The sequence below is a fragment of the Ranitomeya variabilis genome, chromosome 4 (assembly GCF_051348905.1).
Source record: "Ranitomeya variabilis isolate aRanVar5 chromosome 4, aRanVar5.hap1, whole genome shotgun sequence".
Lineage (NCBI taxonomy): Eukaryota > Metazoa > Chordata > Amphibia > Anura > Dendrobatidae > Ranitomeya > Ranitomeya variabilis.
The window spans coordinates 303716698-303742630 of NC_135235.1; the positions used below are offsets into that span (position 1 = coordinate 303716698).

Below are 25933 nucleotides of genomic sequence, written 5' to 3' on the forward strand. Positions count from 1 at the left end.
TTTGTCATTACATATTTAATTAAGGTCACGTGGCCATATGCTTTTTACTGCTCTTACATAACATAATATTCCAGTTTGCCACATTTGTGGTTATGTGCTTATTTTATTCTAAGATCTTTTAATTGTATGTATTTTGTTCATGGGACAAGCCCATTAAGTTTTGTTTTCTTATGAAAAGTTTCACCATTATATTTGATAAGGAAACACTTCCTCAATTGTAGACCTTTTTTTCCTAATAAATATCAAGGTTGGTCTGCAACCTTGTCCAAGTTTTTAATTTTGACACTCTGTATATGAGTTTGACCTCCCTGGTCTGTGTGTATATGCCTTGATGCAATCACTACCTATGATCTGATCTCTTAGTAGATTCATAAGTTGCTTTCTTGTGTGTCTCTTCTTTTTTTTTTCTTCTTCTTAGTATGTGACCACTAGAGTAGATGGGAAAGAGCTCTTAGATGTTTGGCCTCACCAAGGGTGCATCAAGGGCCTGTACTTGGTTTGAACAGTCTTTCTGTGCTGACAGACTCCCTTTCATTTCTAAATTGATTTCACTTGTGTATTTTTGAGTTAGCTGCATCCAGTCTATGTACACTTATGTAGCATAGTCCGTTTTCTAGTGAATACATAGCTGGCTTCTCTTTTTCTTTCTGGTGGCCTCCTTTCTGTGCAGGCTCCTAGTTCTGGTGCCACCTTCTAGTGATTGTGTCATTCAGTATGTCCTTTTTGAGTTACCATCTTCAGTCTGTGAAGGGCTTCAGATGGCTGTGGTTCTAAGTGATGGCAATGGGGCTACTTCCTTTGTGACTTTATATCTTGGCTGTATCTGGTTTTAAAAACCTTGAAAAGCTCCTTGCTATTGGCGGTCGTGCTACCTTCTAGTGTTCTCATAGATGGCTTCCTGTGTGTTTTTGTTTTTTCTTATCTCGTTGACTGCCTATAGTTTGCCTTTGCTTCTAAGGATGGTCTTTGCTCACTGGCTTGGGCTCCTTGTGTTGGTGCTATCTTTGAGGATATACAGGTGCTTTATTCATAGGTGATTTATTTCAGTTCTTCAATACAAAAAGTGAAGCTCATATATTATATAGAGTAATTACAAACAGTGTGATGTATTTCAAGTGTTTATTTCGGTTAATGTTGATGATTATGGCTTACAGCCAAAGAAAACCCAAAAGTCATTGTCTCAGTAAATTAGAATACTTTATAACACAAGCTTGAAAAAATCCATATATATTATTTCTAATATGTGCAAACACATTTGTAAACATGCACTGCCTATTCAATTGCACACTTGCTCCGTTTATACTCCACCGACACACACACATGATACACCATTTCAGTGGTCAAATTATCTGCATGTGGCATTTGCCTTGGGGTCTTTCCAGCTTGCCGAAGTGCTTGCCCAGCCTATTTCCCGCAAATTCGAGGACTGCACACCTCAGTGCAGGTGAGTCACATATGCAAACACATTTGTAAACATGCACTGCTTTTTTGGTGATTACTTTGCCCTCCCCCCACCCACCCCTTCCACACACATAAATAATACACCAATTGAAAGGTAAACTTGCCCCCTTCAGCAAGAAAAGACACAAACAAACCACACATTCACAATTTGATCAATAAATACAGTTTAAACATTCATTTTCGGAAACCTGCAGAAAAAAACAATAACCTTCAGGTGGCACAACAACCTCAACATTTTTCCAGCCTCTACTTATCAGACCAATTTATTGTACTACCAATCTACATATATAAATACCTCTCTGTGTTCATCATCTCATTAAATACTTTAACATTTGACCAGCTTGATTTTCCTGAAATTGCCTGCGCCCCCAACATCCAATGTGCGAAAAAATTTTTGCACAAGCCAACTAGTGATTTTAAACTCCAAAATGTTGGCCTACTGAAATGTATGTTCAGTAAATGCACTCAATACTTGGTCGGGCTCCTTTTGCATCAATTACTGCATCAATGTGGTGTGGCATGGAGGCGATTAGCCTGTGGCACTGCTGTTATGGAAGCCCAGGTTGCTTTAATAGCAGCCTTCAGCTTGTCTGCATTGTTGGGTCTGTTGTCTCTCATCATCTTGACAATACCCCATAGATTCTCTATGGGGTTAAGGTCAGGCGAGTTTGCTGCCAATCAAGCCCAGTGATACTGTTGTTTATAAACCAGGTATTGGTACTTTTGGCAGTGTGGACAGGTGCCAAGTCCTGCTGGAGAATTAAATTTTCATCTCCAAAAAGCTTGTCAGCAGAGGGAAGCATGAAGTGCTCTAAAATTTCCTTGTAGATGGCTGCGCTGACTTTGGTCTTGATAAAACACATTGGACCTACACATGACATGGCTCCCCAAACCATCACTGATTGTGGAGACTTCACACTAGACCTCAAGCAGCTTGGATTGTGGCCTCTTCACCCTTCTTCCAGACTCTGGGACCTTGATTCCCAAATGAAATGCAAAATTTACCTTCTTCTGAAAACAACACCTTGGACCACTGAGCAACAGTCCAGTTCTTTTTCTCCTTGGCCCAGGTAAGACGCTTCTGGCGTCGTCTATTGGTCATGAGTGGCTTGACACAAGGAATGTGACACTTGTAGCCCATGTCCTGCATACGTCTGTGTGTGCTGGATCTTGAAGCAATGACTCCAGCAGCAGTCCACTCCTTGTGAATCTCCCCAAAATTATTGAACGGCCTATTAACAATCCTATCAAGGCTCGGTTATCCTGGTTACTTGTGCACCTTTTTCTACCACACTTTAACCTCCCACTCAACTTTCCATTAATATGCTTGGACACAGCACTCTGTGAACAGCCAGCTTCTTTAGCAGTGACCTTTTGTGGTTTACCCTCCTTGTGGAGTGTGTCAATGACTGCCTTCTGGACATCTGTCAAGTCAGTAGTCTTCCCCATGATTGTGGAGCTACTGAAACAGACTAATGGGCCTTTTTAAATGCTTAGGAAGCCTTTGCAGGCTTTTTTTGTTAAATATTCTAATGTACTGAGATAATAACCTTTGGGTTCTCATTGGCTGTAAGCCATAATCATCAACATTAACAGAAATAAACACTTGAAATAGATCACTCTGTGTGTAATGCCTCTATGTAATATGAGTTTCACTTTTTGTATTGAAGAACTGAAATAAATTAACTTTTTGATGATATTCTAAATTAGTAAGAAGCACCTGTATATATTTGTCTTTATGATGGGTCTTTTTCAGAGTTGGCTCCATCCAGTCTAGATTTGTCCCATGCTCCTATTGATGGTGGGACCTTCATAGTTGACTATCTTGTAAATTTTGTTTTTGAGTCTGCACAGACAGTTTCCTTCCCGTTTGACGTGTGACACACTTCTCACCATCGGACGTTGTAATCTGTGGGCATCTTCTTCCCTTTTGGCCACCTCGAGTATCTGGTACAACAAATTAGTGAACAATTGTCCGTGCAAGTCATCACTTTGTAATTAGCGAGAAAATAACCCCTTTCCTTCTTATGGCTACATCCTTTGTTGTGTTGTTTGAGGACAAAGCTAAACTAGGATTGCGGGTTCAGATTACAGTATAAAACACTTACGGATTAAATAGCACGCTGCAAGCAGCCATTGTCCTCCAGATTTCAACAAGATCTTTTTTTTCTGACCATTGGCTGTAAGAAAAGCTGCTGAAATTTACACTCTTCCCATGGCAGAGGGCAGGTATCCGATCCTATCAGCATAGTCACCTTCACTGCAGAGAACACCGCAGGTTTGGAGATAAGACCGCAGCGGAGCCCGTCGTTCCCTCCTGTCTGGTAAGTGACCTAAGAAAATCCTCTTCTCCTTCATAAAATATTCTCATTTCAAGAGGCTGTATGAGAACTGGTGACTGTAACATCCGTCCCACAATGTATCCGCAGCAATATTACTGCTTTATTTCCATTGTATCCATCTATTGATTGTATTCTGCTAGGAAGATGTATCGCAAAGTCTATTATAACCTAGACCTACATGGATGGGAAGGTTGATGGTGTCATAGGAAAAAGATTATTGTACTAGTCGCCAAGTCAGTTGTATCACATAGAGAGATACTGCAATGATAAATTAGATGTATGCATATATACATTTTGCATTCTTTATAGTTTATGAAGCCTTTTTAAAGCATTTATATAACCAGTTTCTCCTTACTAATTCACCTAATTAAGTTTTATACATTTTTAACAATCAAAATAAGCACAAAGTATTCAGATTTTAACAAGCAAAATAAACAAATTTTTTTAAATGTGTGTGTATGTACCGTATATGTGTGTAACCGCAGGCACTTTTCATTTGGCCGTGCAGTCTTGCAGGGGAAACAGCTTTTTCCCTGCAAGATTAGGTGATTGTTCTGGGAAACGGCGAAAAGACGGCATCAGTGCAGAGCGTTGCAGTTTTCGGCCACAGCGTGACTTTTGCGTATAATAAGCACGGCTTATTTTGGACTTGAGGACACAGCCTAGCTTCTCAAATTTGAGGTGTCATTCGAGGCCTTTGTGTACATTGAGAAAGTCTTGGTTCTTTGAGTTCAGCTCATTATATATGTATATATGCACAGTGTATATATAATATATATGGGTCGATATTGAGTTTTATCATTGGTACTTCCAATAAATTGTAATGGAGACCCTGCTCTCTTCCTCTGGTGAGACTCTGCATATGCCTTGATGCAATCACTAGATCTGATCTTGTCTCTTAGTGGATTCAGAAGTTGCTTTCTTAAGAAAATAGAATGGTAGCGTCGGAAGGGACCTCCAGGGTCGTCGTGTCCAACCCTCTGCTCAATGCAGGAGTCACTTACGGTAACCATCTCACATATGTCTGTCCAGCCTCTGAAGACTTCCATTGAAGGAGAACTTCTTTCTTGTGTATTATTTTTTTTTTATTTTTTTTTTTAATATGTGACCACTGGGGACCTTGAACTTTTAAAACTTAGGAAGACTCCACAAAGAATCCTGCTTTAGTCACTTCGTTCAAGGAATTAATCTAGAGATATTGTAAAAATATACATTGTGATTAAGTGCTTCATAGAAAAAATGTCAATATTTTTCAGCCCATGATTTGTTCTCCATTTTCTCTGGAAGGCCCATATGTTGTTGTAAACTGCAGTTTGGAGCACAATGTTGTCATATGACTATTGTTGGAATGGTTTTAAGGTTTCCTGTGACTTTTGAAGAGCCCCTGAGGTACCAGAGAAGTGACCCCACTAGATACTCCACCCTTTAAGCACTTTATTTAGGGTTGTATTAAATATTTTGATTACACATGTGTTATGTAGAATTTACCATTGGGTTGTGAATGCTATGTGATTGGAGCCTGCAGGAAAATTGCATCTCGCAATTTGTCACTCCATTTCTCCCAAGTGTGGTATTACCCTATACGTATTGGGCACTTGGCAGGGCGGGCTCCGAAGAGAAGAAACGCCAATTTGTTTTTTGTCTTGTTTTTCTTTGTGGTGGTCAGTTCTTCAGTTCTCGTTTTCATTAGTTCCATTACGGGACGCATTACATTTTTTTTTGTAGGGTTAACCATAAATCAATCTAAAGAAAAAGTGGTTCAGGAAAGGATAAATAAGATTACAGTGTCTGCCGTCAGATGAGCTCACTGATGAATTTACCTGTTAACTCATCCTGCGGCCGCCTATATACATAGCCGTAAAGCCGTAATATCCAAACATTTTTAGGAAAACCCTACAAAAAATGTTTTGTTTCTGAAAATGTATGCGTTTAAAAATGCCTCCAAATGTAGAGTTGAGAACGTTGTACAACTTTGTTGCTCTCCTGGTAAAACTTTTTTTTAGCCTTGTAACAATGAACAGTGAGGACGGCGGTGACGGTTTTCCCAATTTCCAGTAGTTCTGTTATTGAATCTCACGGTCTGACCTCCTTTATGCAAACTTGCATTGTACCCAATTCCCAGATGGAGAAAAACCGAGCTGTAAGCTTTACCGGGCAGGAGAACTGTGCACGACACCGAAAAAGTCAATGATATTGCAGGAAATGTTCTTAAGTTGTTTATTTTTCCCTTCCTCAATCAGTATGTAAGTGCGTCTCCTCGGGATCCTGCTGGGTATGTTTACTGCCATAAGTCAAGATCATCAATATATAATTGTGTGCATGACTAGCAAGGAGGATCCCGGGCGAGCGCTCCGTGTCAGGCAGCACAGGGACTGCAAATAGCACTTTCCTTATTCCACCTGCCTTCTAAGATGTCATTTTGTCAGGCAGCTTGCTGGAACGTATGGGTATGATACCAATGAAGCAGTCAATACCGATCCTTAAAGGGATTTTTCGGGCGTATGATATCGATCAGTGGTCATCAGTATCGGTCCAGTGAAGGTCCGACGCCCGGATTTAGCTGTTAGAATTTAATCGGCAGCATTGACTCAGTGGTTAGCACTGTTGCTTTGCAGCACTGGGGTCCTGGGTTCAAATCCCACCAAGGACAACATCGGCAAAGAGTTTGTACGTTCTCCCCGTGTTTGCGTGGGTTTCCTCCATGTTCTCCTGTTTCCTCCCACACTCCAAACTCATACTGATAGTTAGTTTGGGTTGTGAGCCCCATTGCGGACAGCGGTGATAATAAATGAATATGATAGCGCTGTATAAGGAATGCAAATAATAATGTGTAGCAGCCACTGCCGGGTCCTGCAGAACAGCTTTATATCCAGCTGTACGCATGAAATGGCTGTCGATCAAGTGCTGCCTCAGCCGATCGCTCAGCCTGTAGTTATCTCGCCCGACTGTCACATACACACGAGCGATCGTTCGGCCAAGAATTATGAGAAAGCTGCCGACAGACATCTTTGCCAGAGGCTTTTCTAAGGGAGAGCAAAAGGATCAGCAGTCTGAAATATGTTCCCTGACAAATTGACCAGGAATGCCATGCACAGCTATCGATATCAGTGGTTTCTCCGACAATAGTCTGTGTACGGGGGCTTTATTCTAATGTGCAATACTCGGCAGTGGCCGCCACACATTGCATGGCCATGGCGTTGCGAAGTGCTGCTTTATTCAATGTTCACAGCTGACAAAGCTGCGGTCATCTGACTGGTGTCGGACCCCCACCGATCTGATATTGATGATCCATCCCAGAGAAAGTCGTCAATGTTATATACCTGGAGAACCCTTTTAACCCTTTTCACCCTTTAAGAGTAGTTTGCATGTTGCAGTTTTATGTTGATTTTTGGAAAATTGCTCAAAGCCTTGACAAAACCTTAGTGTTTGAGCGTGGTCTTTGGATTGACTCTTGTATAAATTCGGACGTCTCTGCGTGATTAGTATTGGCACGTACTGAATGCACATCGGCCATTGTTCTGTGTGGCTGCTGCTAGGATCCGTTGCCCATTGACTCCCAATATTATTAAAAAAAACAAAAAACGGATCCGGCAGACATCAGTTGGTGAATACCGGACAAAAAAGTACAACTTTTATCCCAACAGATTTCTGCTGGACCTCACGGAGCATTGCCGTGAACGTAGCTTTAGTATGGGAGTCCATTGTGTCATTAGTATTTGACATGTGTAAGCCACATGCGCAGGGGATCTAAAGCAAGGAAGGAATAGTGCACGTGTTTTACTATAAGCTGTGTAATCTTTGTTTTCCCGCGGATGCGCCTGTTGCACGACTTTTGCGACATTGCGGCTCATTAGTTACAAACTGAGAACTTTTTACTGCAGTATTCCTTCTACTGTACACTGTCTCCCTCTGGTGGACAGACAAAGAGAGTGCAGTTACTCCTTATTCCTGTAAAACGTGGAAAATTTTAACCCAACTATTAACTTCCTGTTATTATTCTGTATGACGCCCATTTCAAACAATGGAGACTAATTAATAAATACATATTTTACCCTTTGATGTTTTGTATTGGTCCTGTAAGTGGAAATTGGGGAAAATTACTGATTGTAATATAACTTAATTATCGATCGCATACAAAAGTAACGGCTTCACAATTAACCCCCATTGCTTGATCCAGTCCATGCTGTATTTATGGATTTTACAAGCTTTTTTCTTTTTTAACTTCCTTTTCAGAGTGCACAGCTCCTATTTAATATATTTGTAGATTGTAAGCTTGCGAGCAGGGACCTCACTCCTAATGTCACTGTTTAAATTGTCTTAACTTGTATTGAATTTGTCTGTACATATCCCGGCTTAATTGTGAAGTGCTGCGAAATATGTTGGCGCTATATAAATAAAAATTATTATTATTATTATTTCACCGTCTCCTCCATCCTATAATGCATCGGCGCCTGCCATGTCTTGGTCAGCAGGTGCATTGTCATATTATGTAGTAATAGAATATAATTATACATTTTATTGTATGTTTTTTTTAATTTATTTTTTGGGGGTGTTTTCTGATTTTAAGTTTCTGCATTTTGTATGTTTAGTTTATAGAAGGCGACCATCGCATTGAGCACAGCCCCGGACGCTGGCTCCATGTATCCGGAATCCACTACAGACTCCCCAGCTAGACTATCACTGCGACAGACTGGCTCTCCAGGAATGATTTACAGGTAAGTGTTACCACGGATTATTATTCATTATTAGTGTTATACTTTATTATTTATTTATTATCCTAATATCAGTGCTTAGTGTAGTTACTTATATATGTAATGTATTGATAGTTGTAGTATTTGCATTCATATTTGTCAATAAACCTGTAATACGATGATTTTGTCTTACTGGAGGTTCTAATTAAAGAATAACTTAATTTTTTTTTACATTTTTTTCTTATGTAACTATCCACCAGGCATTGCAAAATTATGATTTTTATTTGTAATGTTCTTCATCACCTTATTTTTCAACACTATGCTGCAGAGCTGTTTTAACTACCAAGCTCATACGCCTTTAGAAGCTCCTTTCAGCTGCTGCTCAGCAAGATCTGTTTGCTATATCCACAGTATGGAAATTCCTCTGTCTGAGTTTGGGGGAGGGACAGAAAGATTAAAACAGGGAAAGTCCCCTGCATAGATTGGTGAATATAGTGTAAGGATAGTTAAAGGGGTTGTCTGGCCTTAGGGTACAATTTTGTAGCCACTGTATATGAGTGCAGACCTGTGGTTCCTCACATCGTGCACACTGCGTGATGTCAGGATTTTCCAGGAGCGAGCGGTAATGTGCCTGCAAGTATGTGATTTACATACTCCCAAATACATTCCGACTGGACGTGTCCGACCTCGCCCCAGACACTTACATTGAGAATGGCCGCGCTCAACTAGTCGGCATGTGACCGTATGTATGCAGGTCTCATACGTGCAATCGCAGACCTGCTGGTCCCAGCACCAGATAATTTTTGCAGCGCACTGTGTGCACCATGTGAGGATTCGCTAGTTTGCAGTCACGTGCAGTGACTGCAGGCTTTTAGCCAAGGCCGGACAATCCCTTTTAAAGGTGTTGTCAACAACTTCTTTTATAGTGATGAACTACACTTAAGGTACCTTCACACTAAGCGACTTTACAACGATAACGATAGCGATCCGTGACGTTGCAGCGTCCTGGATAGCGATATCGTTGTGTTTGACACGCAGCAGCGATCTGGATCCTGCTGTGATATCGCTGGTCGTTGCTGAAAGTTCAGAACTTTATTTGGTCGTCAGATCGGCGTGTATCGTCGTGTTTGACACCAAAAGCAACGATGCCAGCAATGTTTTACAAAGGTAACCAGGGTAAATATCGGGTTACTAAGCGCAGGGCCGCGCTTAGTAACCCGATATTTACCCTGGTTACCATTGTAAAAGTAAAAAAAACAAACAGTACATACTCACCTTCTGATGTCTGTCACCCGTCCCTCGCCGTCTGCTTCCCGCACTGACTGAGTGCCGGCCGTAATGTAAAAGCAGAGCACAGCGGTGACGTCACCGCTGTGCTGTGCCTTACGGCCGGCACTTAGTCAGTGCAGGAAGCAGACGCCGGGGGACGTTACGGACACCGGAATGTAAGTATGTACTGTTTTTTTTTTTTACATTTACACTGGTAACCAGGGTAAACATCGGGTTACTAAGCGCGGCCCTGCGCTTAGTAACCCGATGTTTACCCTGGTTACCAGGGGAGTTCGCATAGTTGGTCGCCGGAGAGCTGTCTGTGTGACAGCTCTCCAGCGACCACACAGCGACGCTGCAGCGATCAGCATCGTTGTCAATATCGCTGCAGCGTCGCTTAGTGTGAAGGTACGTTTAGAATCGGCCATCAATACCAGATCAGTGGGAATGCCACACCTGACACCTCTACTGATCAGCTCTTCCCTGCGAATGCCGGATATAGTCAGTTGCATAGCTGTACAGGTCCATCAACTGTGTAGTGGCAGCAGCCGGGTGCTGCAAATCTGCCTCCAGTTTGAATTAATGGAAGTGGATCTGTAGTTACCCCGCTGTGGTCACAATACAGTTGGCAGAGCCGTGTTCTGTTCCGCAACTGATGGCAATCGGCTGCTGATGGGAGCAGCTGATCATTAAGGGTGGCGGGTGTTGCATCTCCACCAATCTGATTTATGATGGTGACTGGTGACCTATCTTCGAAATAGTTAATCAAAAAGTAGTGGATAATTTTTTTATTTTTTTTAAAGGGAACCTGTCACCCCCCTCAGGCGTTTGTAACTAAAAGAGCCACCTTGTGCAGCACAAATGCTGGATTCTGACAAGGTGGCTCTTTTAGTTATGCTCCCTGCACACGCTGAAATAAACGCTTATAAAATGTGCCCCCTCATACCGTGAAACCGTCCCTGGGGCAGGACTTTCCTTCCTAATCAGACTCAGCACAGCCGTCACTCCGGGCCTGTGCGCGCCGGGTGCCCCCTCCTCTTGCTGCATTATCATCCCTGGCGCCAGCACTGTAAGTACGAAGGGCAGCGCAACTGCGCATGCCCGAAAAAAAACCAAAAACTTAATGCGCAGGCGCCGGGGACGATAATGCTGCAAGAGGAGGCGGCGCCCGGCACGCACAGTCCCGGAGCGACGGCTGTGCTGCATCTGAATAGGAAGGAAAGACCTGCCTCCCTGGCGATTTCAGGGTATGAGGAGCGCATTTTATAAGCGTTTATTTCAGCGTGTGCAGGCAGCATAACTAAGAGCCACCTTGTCAGAATGCAGCATTTATGCTGCACAATGTGGCTCTTTTAGTTACAAACGCCTGAGGGGGGTGACAGGTTCCCTTTAATTGTCCTCCACACATTGCAAAGTTAGGAATTTTTGTAATTACACTGCTCAAAAAAATAAAGGGAACATAAATTACCACATCCTAGATATCACTGAATTACATGTTCCAGTTGTAAATCTTTATTCATTACATAATGGAATATGTTGAGAACAGTAAAACTTAAAAATGATCAACGTAAATCAAAATTAATATCTCATTGAGGTCTGGATTTGGAATGTTGCTCAAAATCAAAGTGGAAAATCAAATTACAGGCTGATCCAACTTCAGTAGAAATGCCTCAAGGCAAGGAAATGATGCTCAGTAGTGTGTGTGTGGCCTCCACGTGCTTTTATGATCTCCCTACAACGTCTGGGCATGCTCCTGATGAGGCGGCAGATGGTCTACTGAGGGATCTCCTCCCAGACATGGATTAACACATCGGTCAATTTCTGGACAGTCTGTGGTGTTGGTGAATGGAACAAGACATGATGTCCAAGATTTGCTAGATTGGATTCAGGTCTGGGGAACGGGCGGGCCAGTCCATAGCATCAGTGCCTTCATCTTGCAGGAACTGCTGACACACTCCAGCCACATGAGGTCTGGCATTGTCAGGTATCAGAAGGAACCCAGGGCCCAATGCACCAGCATATGGTCTCACAATGCGTCTGAGGATCTCATCTCAGTACCTAATGGCAGTCAGGTTACCTCTGGCTATCACATGAAGGACTGTGCGGCCCTTCCCACAATGCTTCCCCACATCATTACTAACCTACTACCAAACCGGTGATACAGGAGAAAGCTGCAGGCAGCAGAACGTTCTCCACAGCGTCTCCAGACTCTGTCACATCTGTCACATGTGCTCAGTGTGAACCTGCTCTCATCTGTGAAGAACACAGGGCGCCAATGTCGAATCTGCCAATCTTAGTGTTCTCTGGCAAATGCCAATTGCCCTGCTTGTTGTTGGGCTTTTAGCACAACACCCACTCTCATGGAGTCTATTTCTGATAGTTTGAGCAGATACATGGATGTTAGTGGTCTGCTGGAGGTAATTTTGGAGGACTCTATAACACTGTTCCTCCTTGGACAAAGGAGGAGGTAGAGGTCCTGCAGCTGGGTTGTTGCCCTCCTACGGCCCCCTCCATGTCTGTTGGTATACAGGCCTGTTTCCTGGCATCTGCTCCATGCTCTGGACACTGTTCTGACAGACACAACTACCCTTCTTGCCACAGCTCCTATTGATGTGCCATCCTGGATGAGCTGCTCTACCTAAGAAACTTCTGTGGGTTGTAAACACCTCCTCATGCTACTGTACCTCTTGGGGTGAGAGCAATGACAAAATGCAAAAATGACCAAAACAGCCAGAAATGGTCTGTGGTCACCCCCTGCAGAATCACTCCTTTATAGGGTTTGTCTTGCTAATTGCCTATCATGTCTACCTGTTGTCTGCTTCATTTGCACAACAGCAGGAGATATTGATTCACAATCAGTGTTGCTTCATAACTGCACAGGTTGATTTCACAGAAGTGTGATCAACTTGGAATTGCATTGTGTTGTTTAAGTGTTCCCTTTATTTTTTTGAGCAGTGTGCTTCAATACCTTATTTTGCTTCCTTCTTTCCCTAACACTAAGCTGCAGTGCTGTTCCAATGTCCACTTCTTGGTTATTTAAAAGTTGCATTTAATAGCTACATTATCAGTCTGTGCAGTTGTGAGGGACGGCCAGGGCCATAGTCATGGCCGAGAGCATATGCGTAGTCGTGCCCTGGTCTCCCATCACATAAAAACAGTACTCATTGCTCTGCATACCTGTGGCTTTATTTTCTGCACCTCCAGGGCCTTCTCTATGTTGCTGGAAGCCCCCTCTGAATGGTTTAGCACAAAATGAGCCATAGTCCATTTCAACTTTCAAATCAACATCTTTACTGATCTTCTTACACAGCACATCCATGTTTGTTACAGCATCTACATCAGATTTCACGCAGTGCAGCTCTTCCCCTTTCCATGTCCTCCTCTCTCTGTCACTTAGCACGTTCCCAAGTCGAACCGTAACTTTCGGTTCCTCAGCGTCCTCCCTATCCAGACTTACTTTGTTTGGGAGTTCCCTCAGCCGTTTTGCGCCAGTTCTGAGAGCATCAGCCCATGCAATAAGCTGCCATATGATGAGCGACCTGCCTGCAATGCTGTGACTTCTCTTGCAGCTACAGTTCCCACTACTGCTGCACTGCTTCCTCGGCTGTACCGTTGGTGTTCAGGCCTGCTGGTGCTAGATGGCTGGGCTTCACTCTTAAGAACTCTACGTGGTCACTGCGTGGTCCCAGGCATTAAGCCCTTCAGGACTGTCTGGGCACTCAGGCCCTCCTGAGCTGTTCAGCTCCCAGACTCTTTCTGAAGTACAAGCCGGAAGCTCTCTGTCTTATCCCACAGTGGCCCCTCCTATATTAACTATTTGCAGGACTATTGCTACAAGCTACACTGTGCCCCCATCTAGTGGCCAGAAAAGAACTCTGCACTTTCCCTATAACACAACAATATACATTGTAAGACAAGTATGAACATTTATACAAATATAGGCAAAGGGGATAGTAACACTAAACAAGGGAGTGGAGTATTACACGGTCCCGGTACACCCCTTACACAGTGACTTTCCCTGTCTGGGCCTCTCTACACCTCACCTTACTCTGACCGGGAGATTCCCATACTCTGTTTGTAAAGAGTGGACAGATTCTTTTTTGAGCAGCAGCTGAAAGGAGCTTGTAAAGCAGCATAACCTAGGTATATAGGGAGAGAAGGAAGAAATTAAGCTAATGAAGTATATTACATAAAAGTCATAATTCTGTGATGCCTGGAGGATAATTAAATAAAGAGATCCTTTTTTTTCCCTAATTGACTATCGTGGGGCATTTTTTCTTATAACTGCACATTGTGCTGTTCCTCTTATCTCTCCTGGAAAAAAATGTGATTACCATACGTTGTCAACTAATGACAATATTCGCACAGCATTGCCCTCATCACAGATGGAAAATTATTAGTCTGTATTAGTCAGTCTTAATTTTCTTAATGCAATCACAGAAGTCTGTAAGATGCAGCACTCGTTTTGAGGGATATGTATACTTTTGCAACCAATTTCTTTTATTGATCCAGTGCATCTAAAATAAAAAGTGACTTAACAAATCCACTTTCTCTTTTTAAACAGCTCTTGGCATGAAAGGCCGATTTTTTTTCTTTTAGATCACTTTTATAAATTTGCCCCTTTTATTTGAAAAAATATGTACAAACCCTAATTAAAGGGATCCTGTCGCCTTGTACATGCTGTCCGATCTGTGGACGATATGGAAGACAGAAGGAGAAGCTGAGCCGAATGATATATGGTTTGTAGGAAAATATTCAGTATAACTTGTAGTTATTGAAATCCCTGGTGTTTTGTATGTAGGAGTCCAGTGGGCGGACCTACTAGTGACTGACAGTCTACCTTGAATAACTGCCTGCAGAGATGACTGTTAGTCACTAGTAGGCCCGCCCACTGGACTCATACATAGTCATTGAAATCCCTGGTGTTTGTATGTATGAATCCAGTGGGCGGGCCTATTAGTGACTGACAGCCACCTCTGCAGGCAGTTATACAAGGTAGACTTCAGTCACTAGTAGGCCCGCCCACTGGATTCATACATACAAACACCAGGGATTTCAGTGACTATGTATGAGTCCAGTGGGCGGGCCTACTAGTGACTGACAGCTCTCTCTGCAGGCGGTTATACAAGGTAGACTGTCAGTCACTAGTAGGACCGCCCACTGGACTCTTACAAACACCAGGGATTTCAATGACTACAATACAAGTTATACTGAAACTTTTCCTACAAAAATATTTATCAAAATCATCCAAATTCTCTCTAACATCCTGCCTGCAGATCTGAGAACATAGCCAATATGGCATGTTCCATTAAAGAAAAAAAACTATTAAAAAAAAACCCCCCAGATAAAATATCCACCACTCGTCAAATTCATGTCGCGCACCAGTGTTCACTACGCCACAGGTCTTACCCCCGCATGGCTGGAGTAGGATTTGTGGCCAGGTGCACGCCCCTCTTCAGGTGTTTGATTCATTCAGAGGCGTAATAAGATTCTTGTACAACAGGCGGATTTTGTCGCAGATCTTCACCGCAGCTCGCTTCTGCGTGTTTTTTTTTTTTTTTGTGGCATGTGAATGAGATTTGGTAATCCCCCTGTTTGCTGTGATACTCTCCAGCTTTTGCAGCAAATAACCGGCTTGTATATTTGTATGGTATCCACCCATGTGAGCATGTCCTGATGGAAAAGTGTTCCTAATCGTAGAGCGACTATTCTCTACTATATATAAGTATAGGCAGGTGTCGTAAGTGCCCATTCCTTCGTTCCCTCCGGGCTGTGTCCACTTTCCCATTTTTCACTAGGTGGCGCTGTTGTACCAGGTACACGGATAGGGCGCGAGATAAATCCGCAGCGCTCAGCTCACTTTTCAGAATTTGCAATGTGATGTGTGGAATCTTTCTCTCTTTTCCTTCATGCTTCCCAAGTGCTCGATATGGGAGTCCCAAACGCCAACTTCAGTTTTACAGGTACCGCGGACTCTGTGTGTTGTTGTTGTTGTTTTCCCCTCATCTTCACACCTTCGTGCCTGGTCCGTTTATTTTTTTGCTTTTTTTTTTTAATAAATCTGTGTTCTTTTTTTTTATCATCTGTGTGTCATCTATTTTTCTCATAAGCCAAAAAAAAAAAATCAGACGGTTGATTTCCAAGCTATTTCTAGTACTCTATAGAAAAAAGAAAACAGATGGATGCCATCTGTGTGCTGTACGTTTTTCCTTTTTTTTTTTTTTTTTTTTTAAAGGAATCATTAACTACTTAATAGGTGACTTCTGTCCTCAAAATTGTCTGGGAGAAAAGAGGTTAATAGCCCCACAGAATATAAAGGGCCGGAAACATCAAAGTGTGTACACTAGGAAACTCCCCTAGAACGCTTTGAATAGTCACAAGGCAAAGGTGCAAACATTTTGTTAGCTTTTTTTGCCGTTTTGAGCAACTATTCCAAAATTTGAAGCCAGGAAGGGACGGGACGTGGTTAAACCAAGCCTATCAAATCAGTTTGTAATGGCGGCACTTTTTACACCAAAAATGTTGTTATAAGATTTGAGTAACCTTTCTGGCAAGTCGCACGTTCACCACTGAGATACGGCTATGAAGTTCATGAACAGCTCATTAAACCTCCATCCGAATTTTTTCTTTTTCTTTTTCTTTTTTTTTAATGTACGAGAAAAATGAATAACGCTCAGATGATGAAAATGGACAAACTGTTGCAAAATGTACACGGACGTGTGAATAAGGCCTTATTTCTATGTGATTCATGCATGATTTTCTTATTTAAAGGTAAAGTCCATCTTTGCATTTAATCTTTTATGCATCTAAAATGAAATAAAAAGTCTACTTCTGTTCTGCGTCTACAGTTCCCATGCTGACTTGTGTGTCTCTATAGCAACAGACTGCAAGCAAACAGCTCGTAGTCTGATTCCGCAATCATATTGCCATCTGGCTTCTACTTCTCGCGAACCTGCCAAATGCAAGAAAATAAACAATAAGGGGTCCAACTAAAAGGGCGTATGATAGTAAAATCAGAATGCTTAGTGTTTATTATCTGTTTCTATGGAGACACACAGGTTTGCATAGGAGCGGACGACAAAAATAAGATTTACAAAGTTGTAAAGTTTTTGCAATGTTTCACTTTTTTAGATGCATTGGAACAAAAAAACTAAATATTGGTCGTAAGGGTGGACCTGTCCCTTTATGTCTGTACATCAGTATTGTGCAACCTTGTGGAGTGATATAACGAAATGACTGTTTGTTTTCTTCTGTGATGACTCGGTAACCTGTTGGTGTGAACCTGCTTCATCTCTACACGATATTACCTAAATCTGTCAGAAAAGCGAAATAATTTCAGATCAAAACCGTTCTATACACAGACATTGGTCTGCACAGTGCTTCCCCTACTAGAACAGCAGTCTGTGCTGCAGAGCTGAACTTCACACTGGAATTTGTCGTTATTGTCGACCATTTTGCTCTTTGACTTTTTTAGTCTTTTGACCACCCGAACCGGTATTGTATATCGTCAGTCGTATGAGTGATGTTCCTGCAATCACACGTGCCTTATTTGATGTCACTTACATGACGGCGCTTCTTAGTATCTAGAATTCTAAATTCTTCTTTTTAAGGTTTCTCTTTATTTATAGAGCACTTGTCACCACCATAAACGCTCTATAAATGGCTTAATCTGCACCTAAATATCGTTTAAGCAATGCCTGGCCGCCTTTCTGGAGCAGCGTCTACAGGGAGAAAATAAAGTTATATCTTTGCTGCAGCCGCTCGCTTCCAGGCATTGTGGCCGTGCAGGGAGCGGTTACCGCTAATTACACAGTGAGCAAACTACTAAATAGTCACTCCCTGGTACTTGGATTGACAGTCTGCTCATCACCGTATGTGTGCAGAACCAGCTGTCAATCATGGAGCAGGGGAGTGACCACACTGTCTAGTGAGTGGTGACTGCACCGCCCCAAAGCCTGGAAGCGAGTGGCTGCCGGTATCCGCCGATGAGCAGAAGTAGTCGAATAGCGTTCAAGTGATTTCCATCCATCTCTAACTTTCTCTGTCTCTAAAAAAAAGCTGTCAATCAAACTAGAGGAGGGCAGGTGAGGGGTGTGGAGAAGGGAAGAGAAGGATCATACAGTTGGAATTTCAGTCCCCGATCCTTTTGTTTTTAGGCACGATAAGCCACTGACAAAGATTTCTTATCTGTATGTTGGAATCTGGAAAGATGGCAGTCTGGCCAACTCTATAGGGATGTCCACTATTGGATAACCCCAGCTTAATCATCTCAGGACCCCAGGTAAAGCAAAACCATTGCATACCCGCGTCCCGCAGCAGCGCAGTTCCAGGGATATTCCCTGTGCCCGCTACAGCTTTTACTATTTTGTCAGTGGATGCCCACCCTGGCGGGAGATTGCTGAGCTGCAGCTGGCCCTTGACGCAACGAGGTTGCATCACTCTCCAGATACAGCCCTGACATTGCTGGAATGGCGTCACTGCAGGAGGTGAGTATACACTATTTCTGTTTTCTATGGTGTCTTGAATGCATTAAGCTAGGGGTGTCCAATTGTGGACCGTCCTTTATAAAGTAGATGAGAAAATGTGAGCGCATTTGTTGCGGTTTAATGTGCAGGAGCACGGACGTTTCCTGCTGACCAGATGTGGGCCAGCCGATGGAAAAAAAGAGGATATTTCCAGTTAAAACGGTGCATTTATTTAGCAAGATTAAAATATAATTTCCATGGAAGAGGAGGTCATAGATATGACGAACATGATGCAACGCGTTTCAGACGCACTCCAGCGTCTTTTGTCAGCTGGCATCACACTTTACACTATATCGGCATCTTTGATGTCGGTACATTTGGAAGGATCAAAAGCCCCCATCATTCTCACTCTGCGTCTGATGTCTTGGCACAGCGGGCACAATGACATTATTACAACGTGCCCTATGTGGGGCACATTATACTGTATGGAGCACTATGTGGGCCAATTATACTTTATGGAGCACTATGTGGGGCCATTATAATTTGCAGGAGACCATGTCGGTCCTTTTATATTAGATAGAGAACTATGTGAGGCCATTATACTGTATGGAACACTATTTGGGGCCCTTTATACTGTATGGAGGACTATATGGGGCCCATAATACTGTATGGAGGACTATGTGGGGCCATTATACTGTGCAAAGGACTATGTGGGGCCCTTTATACTGTATGGAGAACTATGTGAGGCCATTATACTGTATAGAGGACTATGTGGGGCCATTATACTTTATGGAGCACTATATGGGACCATTATACTGTATGGAGCACTATGTGGAGAAATTATATGGTATGAAGCACTATGTGGAGCCATTAAACTGTACGGAGCACTATGCAGGGTCATTATACTGTATGGAAGGCAATGTGGGGCCCATTATGTTATATGGACGACTATGTGGGGTCATAATATTGTATGGAGCACTATGTGGGGCCATTATACTGTATGGAAGGAAATACAGTGCCCTTTATACTGTATGGAGGACTTTTTGTGGCCATTATACTCTTTTGGAGGGCTGTGTGGGGATTACAGTTGGAGAATCATACTGGGATCAGGTCACTATTCTTTGTTGAGGGGGATACATTAGGGTCATCATAGCATGCATTCAGAGGGTACTGTGGAGGTATTCACTGTGGGGGTATCTTACGGTGTTTGGGGGCACTTTTTTTTTTTTTTAATACTGTATCTAGGATGCAAAACCAAGTGATACTTTATTAATTATAGACACAAGTAAAACACCAGACAGATAATGCTCAGCAGGGCTAAAAGTTGACAGTGGATGCCATCCGCAACATGTAAAAGCCCAAGGTACGGCAGTCCCCAACTATAGAGTCATAAATAGGTGAGTTATAAAGTGCAGCAGTAAAACAAACCACCCGTTAGCAGTAATACAATCAATAACACCATCATTGTCATACAAACAGAAAACAGGATGGTAACTGTATATCTATAAATAAGTATAAACTAATGCACATCACCTGTTGGTAGTAGTCAATAGTATAGGGACCCCGGTCCATCCCGGTACTATTGACTACTACCATCAGGTGATGTGCATTAGTTTATACTTATTTATAGATATACAGTTACCATCCTGTTTTCTGTTTGTATGACAATGATGGTGTTATTGATTGTATTACTGCTAACGGGTGGTTTGTTTTGCTGCTAATTATTGCAAGCTGCACTTTATAACTCACCTATTTATGACTCTATAGTTGGGGACTGCCGTACCTTGGGCTTTTACATGTTGCGGATGGCATCCACTGTCATCTTTTCGCCCTGCTGAGCATTATCTGTCTGGTGTTTTACTTGTGTCTATAATTAATAAAGTGTCACTTGGTTTTGGATTCTATGACTGCGTTGTGGTTCTCCTTTCCTATATAATTTATGTTTGGCAGTTATCCTTTTGTCCATCCATGGGTGGTATATGGTTACATGGTTATCTGGTGCCATATGGTGCATTTATCTGGTTGATTTTATATACCACCAATAATGCATATTGTAATCTTTGTATATTTCTATGTATCTAGGATGGCCTGCAACTTTGTCCAAGCTTTTAATTTTGGCCCTCTGTGTATTTGAGTTTTACATCCCTGCTTTAGATGATCTATATACTGCGCATGTACCGTAGTATTCTTTTGGGTGCATCCGATTCATTTTTGTGTGTATTACATTTTATGTGACTGTCTTATCTTTGCTTGGTGCAGAGATTGTAAAAGCCAAAAAATGCTGAGTGTGAGTGCTGTGCGGGACGTGATGACTTCTTTCTGTCTCCGGATCGATACCTCTCCTCTGCTAATGATCCAGACAAGCACTTTGTACTTTAACCTCTGCCCTTCTGCTCTGAACGTTCTGCAGTCTGCGGAATGTTTCTGTTTAATGGTATAGACGCTTATCCAGGGGTCCGCCCATCTCTAGTGATGGAAACTAAACAAGAGAAGCCGAAAAATACGGGACAAGAGAGTATATAAAGATCAAATACCTTTATTGAGAAAGTGGTTAAGGGTAGCACCACAGATATTGACCATGCCCAATCCTTTTTCACCCACTGGAGAGAAGTTACCACCAGAGAGGCAGCAGCTTAGTCCCTCCTTTCTATTGAGTACACATGTATGCTTGGCCGAGCTGAGCTTGCATGTGTGTGGCTCAGAAGGGATACATTGGACCAACTGCAATTGTAGGCCTCTACCTTAATGGCTTTCTAAATAAAACATTCCTTATAATAAAACTATTCCTTATAATAAAATATTCTTTCAGATCTATCTCAGATGCTGTTTAAAGGGAATGGGTCATCAAAAAATGACTTTTTGTTTAAATAATGTTTGGGTGTTTTTTTAATGTATTTTTAAAATACTTTTTCACAGTTTTATATTTTTCTTATTTTACAATCTATATTAAAATTTGTAATCTTGCAATTTTCACACAGGCCACCGGGGCTATTCTAGACTCACTGCTGTTGTTTCAGGAAATGCACATGTACATTAGCAGCAATAGGTTGACTCTGACCCTATCTTTTGTATTGTAGCATCTAATGAGCGTGTGCGAAGGTCCTTACAAATGCAGAGCTGTAATGTCTTATTGTAATTGGTTGGTAAAGGGTTATAAGCTATGTTACATGTCATTGTAATCCTGCCTGTGTCGATAAAGAGGCTGCTGAAAAGTTTTCCTGAAAGGATGTAGGAGTCTAAAATAGCCCTAGAGGCCAGTGTGAAAATTGCAAGATTAATAATTTACTTTTTATCAAAGATTGTGTGTGTATGTATAAAAGAAAACAAAATACAATATTTTTGTTACAGATACACTAGAGGTTTTGAATGACCACAAAAATTAATTAATTAAAAATAATTTTCGACCATTGGAGCGTTTTCATTACACGAACAGACATGACAGATGCCGACCTATGGCAGATAGTTGTCGTGTCTTTTTATTGCCTTTGTCGACTTCTGTAGCTGAAAAGTCATTCCGATTTGTAGTTCTGACTTGTGGCATTCTTGTCCAAGATGACAAACTGTTACAGCCCGGCCGTAATACAAATACAGGTCGTTCTGGAACTCTGTATGTAGGACTGGCTTCACACATTATAATTGTGGGCATTGGGAAGCTGACTTTTTTGGAATGTCAGATAATTTTTTTTTTTTTATGGCGGATGAGACAAATTTCAATCAGAACAATTGGCAATTTTGGCATGGAAGGTATTTTTATGGTGTCGGATGGTGAGCTGGTCCGTCCTTATGTCCCATGCGTCATTTTATGCTATATCCCATAACTCAGTAAGTCGCCTTCTGGGAGTTGTAGTTCCACCGCAGCTGGAGGCCACTTCTAGAGAGCATTGCTTCTCTGAGTTTTGGCCCAGCTCCAGCTCCACACGTACCCCATGGATGACCGTTCTCTGCAGTATTCTGCCATGAAAGCGATGCTGGGCGCCAAAACCCTTATCGGACAGTAAGAAGATCCCAGCCATTACCAACTACAGAGTCTTGCATAATTCAACTTGCACTTCACCAAAGCAAAAGCCTCCTCATACTCCTGGCTCTAACAGGGCTAATGGATTTCTGTTTCAACACTGCGATCTTGAGGGAATAGTTTTATAAACCAATTGCTTTAAGCTTCGGAAGCGTAAGTGACACTCCCATAGAGGAGCAGGATTGTTCACACACCACGTCCATCTTCCTGCCAGCCTCTTATAAACTACCACTGCGCCGGCCTTAATGAGGAGAGTACCAAGACAACGGGTAAGTGTTTAAGTTACCGATCACACGCTGCGCCAGGTGCTATTTTTTTTTTTTTTTTCCCCTCCTCAAATCTTTGAATTTGTTGGGGGATCTTTGCGTTTCCTTATGTGGAATAAACTTCTGGGATTTACAAGATTCTGTAAATATTTTATTATTTACATTTATTTTTTGGGGAAGCGTGGACGAAGATGAAAAAGTATCTCTGAAAAAGTATCTATCTGATCTATCGTTCTCAAATATGCCTATAATGTATCGATCTTATCTGTTTTTCTTCTTTATCTTTCTTCCTATTTTTCTCTATTTTTGCTTTTACTCTTATTTTCTTGCAATCTTTCTTTTCTCTTTTTCCTTGTCTTTCAACTTTATCTTTCTCTTATTTCCTCCTTTTCTCTTTCTTTTACTGTTATATTTCTTCACTTTCTCTTCCTTACTCTCTTTTTCTTTCTCCTCTTTTTCTCATTTTTTTCCCCTCTTTATATTTTTTACTGTTTCTATATCTTTTTTACCTTCTTTCTCTTTTTCTCTATATCTTTCTTTTTTTTCTATTTTTCTTTCTCATTTTGTTTTTTTCCCCTTTCTCATTTCTTTCTTACTTTCCTTCTTTCGTTTTCTATCTTTCTTTTGTAATATTTATGTAATAATTCTTTCCCATCTGTCAGTTTATCTTGTCTATCTATGGTCTGTCTACTTATATATAATAACTTAGCTCCTATCTATTTATCTTATAGCTATCTATATATGAGATGGATTTAAAGGTAGAAAGATACGAAGTGTCTTCAGATCTGAGTTTTCCCACTGCACACAACTCTTGGTGACACATAGCATTGTGTGCAGGTGAATGTGTGGAGACATGGCCACCCCCAGTGTTGGAGCAAACCTGAGTGTTGCCCTTCATCTGCACCTGGTGATTTACTATTCCAGGGAACAGTAACAAAGATATGGGCTGCAGTCACTTTGTATAGGTCCTGTGCTTTCCTGCAGTACAAATTGTTTCTTTTTACTGTAATCTTCTTACTATAAGACTCAAGATTAGAAAAGGAAGACATCCGATGTCTCTAGATGGGCAGACTATTGGCTCTGATGTTGGGACTTGTGGTCGGAAGAATACAGTGCTGGCATTTATTCTTTCCCTTCTGCTGTTTGGCTTTTTGCATGCTGAAGATCCTCTTTCTGGCTTTGCATTTTATTTTTTGCATCTCGGTGGTGAATCTGCAGAAAAGAATTATGTGTAAGCGTCTAAATTGTCAAATGTGAAGGGTTGTGGCTACAGAGTCAAAGCACTTTATAAGTGCCCAGTTATAGGAGATGCAGACGTGTGTGTGTGTGTGTGTGTGTAAAAAAATAAAAATAAATATATAATGTGCATTCGTCCTTATACACCCCTCGGCTGCTGTAGAGCCTCTTCTTATTTCTCATAATGTACAGTATACCTGCAGCTGAGGTGTGTATTAGGAGGAGCTTCTGCAGCAGCTGAGGTGTGTATTATGAGGATCTGTAGCAGCTGAGGTGTGTATTATGAGGTTCTGCAGCAGCTGATGTGTGTGGTATGAGGTTCTGCAGCTGCTGAGGTGTGTGGTATAAGGTTCCACAGCAGCTGAGATGTGTGGTATGAGGTTCTGCAGCAGCTGATGTGTGTGTTAGGAGGTTCTGCAGCAGCTGCGGTGTGTGTTAGGAGGTTCTACAGCAGCTGATGATTGTGTTAGGAGGTTCTGCAGTAGCCGATGTGTGTGGTATGAGGTTCTGCAGCTGCTGAGGTGTGTGGTATGAGGTTCTGCACCAGCTGAGGTGTGTATTAGGAGGTTCTGCAATAGTTTAGGTACAGTGCACATTACCACTGGTGAAGAACCTCTTTATGGGACAGAATAATAATTTTCTGGCACACTGACCTGTGATCCGACCTCTACTGCTGGCAGAGATGCGCATTTATATAGCGCCGCTGATCTCTGTATATTCTGAAGGTTCTGACACCAGAATGTGATGTTACATGTGTACAATAATACATTGTGTGTAAAATGTTAGGACATATGAAAGGAATATTTGATAACAGCGATTCTCCTTCTATACGACTAACCCGGTGAATGATCCTCTCTTTGATGATGATCGGATTGTGATTGTGCTGAGCTCGTATGAATTATTAAATATTGCTCTACATTTCCTGCAGCTTCTGCAATTTTCAAAATCCATCCACTGTGGTCATCGGAGGAAATTCTTTTGCTGACATTGAGCAGTCTGAAACGCATTGGCTCTATAGTTTTGGACGTTTTCTGTGGACTGGAGACTTTCTGGTATTTGTAGTGCTGGACTCTTGACAGTTGGGGACTGTTAATCTTGTTATAAGATGATTGAGTGAATGAGAGACAGGAAAGTGCGCCGTCTCTCAGCGGTGCAGGGGCATAGTATGTGCTCCAACCTACTAGCCACATCTGGCACATTTTTTTTTTCTCACTTTGCCACATCCATGATGTATAGTACTGTAAAAAAAAAAAAAGAGGCAGAAATATGTAGTAAATTCAGGGCGCCCCCTGGTCTCCGTTTTTTTTATTCTCCTCACTCCCTATTAATATCGCCCAAACGCTCGGGATAAGTGTTCATGTCTATGGTGGAGTCATTGTGCTTTGTCCGGATGAAGAAGTTTTGAACTTCGAAACGCTTTGACGAATAAACCGTATTTCTAGATACCAGTTACGTCTCATTCTTGATCCACTGATGGCGCAGAATTAACCCCTTCTTTCCATTTCTTAATTGCTGATAGTCGAGGACTGTTGGTTTGGTAGATACATGCATCACACAGGCCTTTGATCTCATACCCTTCCTACTATAAGACTTTTTTTTTTTTTTTATGTACGCTGTTTTCAGCAGCACAGAGTATTTTAAAAGCCGAGTATGGTGATGTTATCTGTGGTTTTGATCTCTCCATTCAGGAGAGGAAGCATGAAGTCAGAATGTAAGAGGAGGTCACATACTTGACACATCTTCCCGGTGTGTGATGCACATAGCGTGAGAATTCCGCTCCACTTGCCAATTCCAGTGGTCCCCAAGTGACTGCAATGATTAGATTTGTAGACTTGAGGTCACATGCCCGCTAGATTCTGACAGGTTGCTCAATAAAACATTGCACATATGCAAATCTAATAATTGTGGTCATGTGACGACTGCAACCGGCATTACCAACTGTTAGGACTCGTGCACATGGCCATATTTTCAGTCCGAGTGCGATCTGACAAAACATCCAATCACACTCGGACCAATATTATGCCATGGGGCCGTGCACATAACCGTTTTTTTATTTTTTTTACTTGGAGCAAGTCAATCCAAAAGTCAGATCATGCACAATTTGCATCCATAAAGCGGAGCGCACTCAGCCATTCAGGTCAAAGGGTCCGTCAAAAGAAAATCAGACCGCACTCTGATGTCCAATTTC

General features: G+C 42.0%; 1 protein-coding gene across 6 annotated transcripts in view; it reads left to right on the forward strand.

The window, feature by feature from the left end:
- The window catches only part of KCNAB2 (potassium voltage-gated channel subfamily A regulatory beta subunit 2), a 206215-nt gene that overhangs the window by 46045 nt on the left and 134237 nt on the right, over positions 1–25933 (forward strand). For 4 of the 6 annotated variants that reach the window (XM_077250367.1, XM_077250364.1, XM_077250365.1 and 1 more), the window contains exons 2-3: positions 8393–8518; positions 15685–15726. In XM_077250367.1, coding sequence (XP_077106482.1) covers positions 8442–8518; positions 15685–15726 — 119 coding nt within the window. In that variant the 5' untranslated portion in view covers positions 8393–8441. The remainder of the gene's footprint in view (positions 1–8392; positions 8519–15684; positions 15727–25933) is intronic. The other 2 variants (XM_077250366.1, XM_077250369.1) reach the window with 1 other exon arrangement.